The 5,335-nt window shown below is 38.5% G+C and overlaps 1 protein-coding gene across 1 annotated transcript; it reads left to right on the forward strand.

Annotated features, from left to right (window-relative positions):
- The first annotated feature begins 98 nt into the window (after positions 1 to 98).
- Positions 99 to 3,901, forward strand: KIAA1586 (KIAA1586 ortholog). Its single transcript, XM_039326680.1, has 3 exons — positions 99 to 321; positions 677 to 826; positions 2,385 to 3,901. Exon 3 carries the CDS (start codon positions 2,399 to 2,401, stop codon positions 3,758 to 3,760), a length of 1,362 nt encoding a protein of 453 aa, XP_039182614.1. The 5' UTR covers positions 99 to 321; positions 677 to 826; positions 2,385 to 2,398; the 3' UTR covers positions 3,761 to 3,901.
- The last annotated feature ends 1,434 nt before the right edge of the window (positions 3,902 to 5,335 follow it).

The following is a 5,335-nucleotide window of genomic DNA, read 5'->3' on the forward strand; positions in this document are numbered from 1 at the left end:
GGGAAGAGGGGGGGGGGAAAAGAGAGAGAGAGAGAGAGAGAGAGAGACGAGTGGCAGAAACCGAACCATCGCTGCTTTCTGATTGGTGTACGTTCTGGAGTGTGGGGGGGGAATAGTTTAGGAATCTGCTCGCCTGGTGTGGTAACGGAACGACGTAAGGAGGGCGGGGCTTCCCGCTTGTTATTTTGAAAGGAAAGCGTCGGATGCTCAGTAACGGAATTGTTAAGGGCTTCTCCGGACTGTGTGGGAAGAGAAACTCCTGAGTTAGGGTGGAGCCGGAAAAAGCCTAGTTCCTGAATTTGAGAAATACTTCATACCTTGGTAAAGTGATTGTTTTCGTCTCCCCGCCGCTCCTATACGAATCACAAGCACTTCAGGCGAAGTGGAAGGGCTTTTATTAAGGGGGGGGGGGTCAAGCCTTTCCCACTTTCTGTACCCCTATATACCATGGGTGTCCAACTCGTTTTGCGTCATGTGATGTATCGTGATGTGTTGTTGTTGTTTGCTTTTGCGGAGCACGGTGGGCATGGCCTGTGCGGGCCGCCCTATACTCACATTTTTTTTAAAAAAAAATTGAGGATTCAGCCGGTTAGCACTGGTTTCAGCAGAACTGATATCTAATTTTTTGTTGAGTTCGGTGAACCCGTCATGATAAATCTGTGTTTTTCCAAAACAGGTCTGGTTTTCATTCAACTTCCTTCCAGGCAGTGGGAGGGGGGGAGAAATCCTCCCCAAAAGTCCAAGAGAGAAGCTACAGAAACCAAACAGGAGACGCGGTGTCTTCAATCAGGTCACTCAGGTGAAAACTAGGTGGTGCTTCTTGAAGGTAATTTCAGAAATAGATGCTTCATCTCTCTAATTTCCCTGATTGCTGCATATGGGAAAGGGGGGCGAGGCTCTGGAACTTTTTCCTGTCTAGCTATATAAGAGAGTGCAACTAATGATGAACAGGAAAGCTCTTAAAGGATTCTGTGATTTTGTGCATTAAACTCTAATGTAGTTCTTTGTAGCAGGATGGGCTTTCCTATTTTATACCAAGGCCTATGAGTTAAGTTTAAATAGCAGAATTTCAATTTCATATATCAAACCTTAGTTTAGTGCAGGGGTGTTAAACTCGTAATGTGTCGTGATATGTCCCGACTTTTTTTCCATTGCCAGCAATGGGGTGGGCGCAGTTTCACTATTATGCATCCGGCCTATGGGCTGGCAGTTTGACACCCCTGATTTAGTCTTTTAATATAATAAGCACTGTTTAAGTGACAGGTGCTATTTCAGATGGCAAATAGCAGTTCAGTGGCATCAACCTGTGATTTCATATAGCAAATGCTTAGTTAAGCAATTTTGTCATTTTGTGGAGTAAATTTATAGGTAGCAAAGATTTCATGAGCTGTTATTCCAGAAACATTGGTTTTAGCCCAGAGATAGGTAATTGCATATACCTGTGGTGGCAAACCTATGGCACGTATGCCACAGGTGGCACGCAGAACCCTCTCTATGGGCATGTGCGCCATCGCCCCAGTCCTAGGCCTTCAGCTGGGTTTTATAAAACCTTTTCGCTTTAGGCCTCCGCCACCGTGTGCAAAAAAAAAAAAATCAATTTCAACCTCGCAGGAAAAAAAAGATCTTGCAAAGTTGGAATTTATTGATTGAACTTTTTAGTCCCACCCAGTCTGCCGTTACCACTGCAGCCACGCCCACCCAATTGGCCACACCCACCCGGCACCCGACGATACATAAGTGGGTTTTGGGTTGCAGTTTGGGCACTCGGTCTCTAAAAGGTTCGCCATCACTGGCATATGCTAAACACTGATTTAGTCAGATCACTTCTATACAGGTAGTCCTCAACTTACAACTGTTCATTTAATAACCAGCATTGAAAAAAGTTATGACCATTTTTCATAGTTGTGATGTGTTGGCATGTAACTTTCATTGTTGGTACTTTATATTTTTTTTCCACGCTCTGTGATTATATAGTCTTTTGTTCCCTTATATATTTGTTCTTTATTCTTGAAATACCTTATTTCTAAATACTGATACTGATATAGTTTATACATATTGTTTGAATCATATTTTTTCTACTTGCGCAATACCAGCTTATTTTTGTGATATTTTTATCTTGTCCCAGCGATTGGCTTATCTTTTATGATTTTTTCTTTTTCTTTCAATTCTATTTATTGGCTACTCTTTATTCTATAATTTTCTCTGGTGATTGTAGTAATATGTTATAAACTTTGCATTCTTCGTTACATGTCCTTGCCTGGTTATTGATGCATACACTTTTTAATAGGTTTTGTACAATATCTTTATCTTTGATAAAGAGTATTAATGTCCATAAATAAATATTATTATAATATATTAAAACATTTTTTTTAATTTTTTTGCAGTAACCCTTAAAAGGATGAAAAGACAACAGAGTTTGACAGATTCGTTCAATAAGAAACCAAAATCAGAACCAGTTGTATCAGAATTGGCCTTAGATTGTACAAAACAGTCACGAGCACAACCACTCCATCTTGAAGGAAGCAGCACGTCAATTATTGAAATAAAAAACGATAACTTCAAAATTGAAAATAGTCTTCCTGAATGCTGGACAGTGCAACAATATAACAATTTTAAAGAAAAATATGACGGACTGGTAATTTCTAACAAAAAGTTAGGTTGCGAGTATTGTGCAAAATATGACTTCACAAAAGAGAAAAGTGTTCATGTGTCAAAAGAATGGAAATGCTTTCAGATTGAGGCATCAGGAAAAAATAAACAGGTACAACAAGCTTCTCTAAGAAAAAAAATGAAAGAACATTTTTCATCAAAAGCTCATAACATTTGTGAAGAGAATTTAAAACAATGTGAGCAGGATTCGGTAACAAAAGTAATAGATACGATGGATGAAAAATATTTACGTACCACTTGTAGAGTATTTAATACAGTTTACAGCCTGGCAAAAAGATGTAAACCGTTTTCAGACATAGAAGCTGAGATAGAAGTGCAAATTAAAAATGGATTAGATATGGGAATAGGATTACATTCACGTAAAACTGCTGTGAAAATAGTTGATTTCATTGCAAAGGAAATTAAAAAAGAAATATTTACTAAAATTGTTGAAAAGAATCTGAAAATATGTTTGATTATTGACGAAGCCTCAACGATATCTTGCAAACCAGTTATTATACTTTTCTTAAAAGTTGAGGATTCAGTTACATCACCAACAATTTTTGTTGAGCTAGTTGAATTGGAAAAACAAGATGCAGAGACAATATGTTCTTCAGTTATGGAAAGTTTAAATAATGTTGGGCTTACCAAGAACTACCTAGAAAAGAATTTAATAGGATTTTGCTCCAATGGTGGCAGCATTATGCTTGGGAGAAAATCTGGAGTGAGCACTAGGATAGCAGAAGAGTTTCCAAACATCATAATATGGCACTGTTTAAACCATCGCCTCCCTCTTGTTTTAGATGATTCGATAAAAGAAATAAAGCAAGTAAATCATTTTAAAATATGTATTAATAAGATATATACCATTTTTCATCAATCCAATAAGAACCAAATTGAACTTACCAAGAGAAGTTGCCTAACTGTTTCTAATATATCAAACACAATGACTATTAGTCTAATCGGCCTGCCTCTAAAGGAATGGGATCCTACTCCTACAGTGAAAAGATGGTTAAGGATAAACCACACAGCCGATGATGCTCGGATAAAAGTCAAGAAAATTGCAAGTGAGGATGCCAATCAAGAAGCAATATGGAAATATCTTAAATAACAGTTTTATAGTTTTTTTGTCGAGTATTTTTTAATATTTTTCATTAGTATTTTAAAACTTATAACAATCTAGTTTTGTGTACCTCTTTTATTGTTCTTATTTAAGTATTAAATGCATGAAATAATAAACTACCTTTCGGCATATCGTTATTTTATACTTAAAGCAGTCATTGGGGCAGAGAACCAGTTGTTAAATTATTTGAATCCTACCACTGTCCTGTAGGATACAGAAACAAACAAAACATCCATTTGATAAAGTGATGTGTCAGATAATCAAGTAAGACAATTGATTAGAAAAGACAAATGCCCGTAAAATACGGTGCATCTGTTCATTTCCCACTCGGATTTGTTTCTTGTAACTGAAATAACCAATGAAGTTTCCAGGATAGGAAGCGAAATGTTGCATTTTTTCTCAATAAAATCAGTCCAGTTGCCTTTTCAAAATAAAAACTATTTTCTTGTAATTTACAATGCTGGAGGACTTCAGAATGCAGTCTTCCCATTTGAGGGTCCCTGAAAGGGCTAGTTTTTGTAAATCAAAGGAAATGGCTTCCACTCCAAGGAAAACCATGGTTTCATCAACTACAAAAGGAGCCATAGATATAAACTACAAAGGGAGCTGTAGTGCCAATATCACCTTTATTAAAATGCTAACCCTAAAATTCTATGTAACACTTTACCTTAGAAAATGGATGGTAAAGAAAAGTGCTGGAAAAGGTTTGTGTGCTTCCTTTGTCAAAAGCTTATGTTTCAAAAGACTCCAAAATGAAGGTAAATTTGTAGAGGGTTAGTCCTGTGCAAAACGTGACTCTCCTAGCTTGCCACCTCTTTTTCCATTATATTCCCCCTCCATGTCCTGTTTACAACTTCCCTTACAAGTAATCCCCAACTTACCAGCGTTCACTTAAAGCTCATTAGAAGTTACACAATAAGCGCCCCTAATGCTTATGATGGGGACTGCAGCCTAGAAATTAAAAGACGCTCCTGGGGAGGAAAGCTATGTCAAATCTAGACAGCATACTAAAAAGCAGAGATGTCACCCTGCCAACAAAAGTACGTATAGTCAAGGCCACGGTTTTCCCAGTTGCAATGTATGGCTGTTGGACCATAAGAAAGGCTGAGCGACAAAAGAATTGAGGCCTTTGAACTATGGTACTAGAGAAGACTCCTGCGAGTCCCTTGGACTGCAAGGCATTCAAACAAGTCAGTCCTAGAAGAGATCAACCACGACTGCTCTTTAGAAGGCCAGATCCTGAAGTTGAAACTCAAATACTTTGGCCACCTAATGAGAAGGAAGGACTCACTGGAGAAGGGCCTAACGCTGGGAAAGATGGAGGGCAATAGAAGGGGACGACAGAGAATGAGGTGGCTGGATGGAGTCACTGAAGCAGTAGGCGTGAGCTTAAATGGACTCCAGAAGATGGTAGAGGACAGGAAGACCTGGAGGAACGTCCATGGGGTCGCGATGGGTCGGACATGACTTCACAACTAACAACAAGTGCTTATGAGCAAGTCCTGAAATTATGAATATTGCAGCACCATAGAAGTTGTTTGCCCTTATGAACAACCGCAGTGG

Source organism: Crotalus tigris, unplaced genomic scaffold (assembly GCF_016545835.1).
Source record: "Crotalus tigris isolate CLP2741 ecotype Arizona unplaced genomic scaffold, ASM1654583v1 scf7180000024342.5246164, whole genome shotgun sequence".
Lineage (NCBI taxonomy): Eukaryota > Metazoa > Chordata > Lepidosauria > Squamata > Viperidae > Crotalus > Crotalus tigris.

Bases quoted from the DNA above. Each gene is read 5' to 3' on its own strand.
- KIAA1586 (XM_039326680.1), top strand. From the start codon at position 2,399: ATGAAAAGACAACAGAGTTTGACAGATTCGTTCAATAAGAAACCAAAA.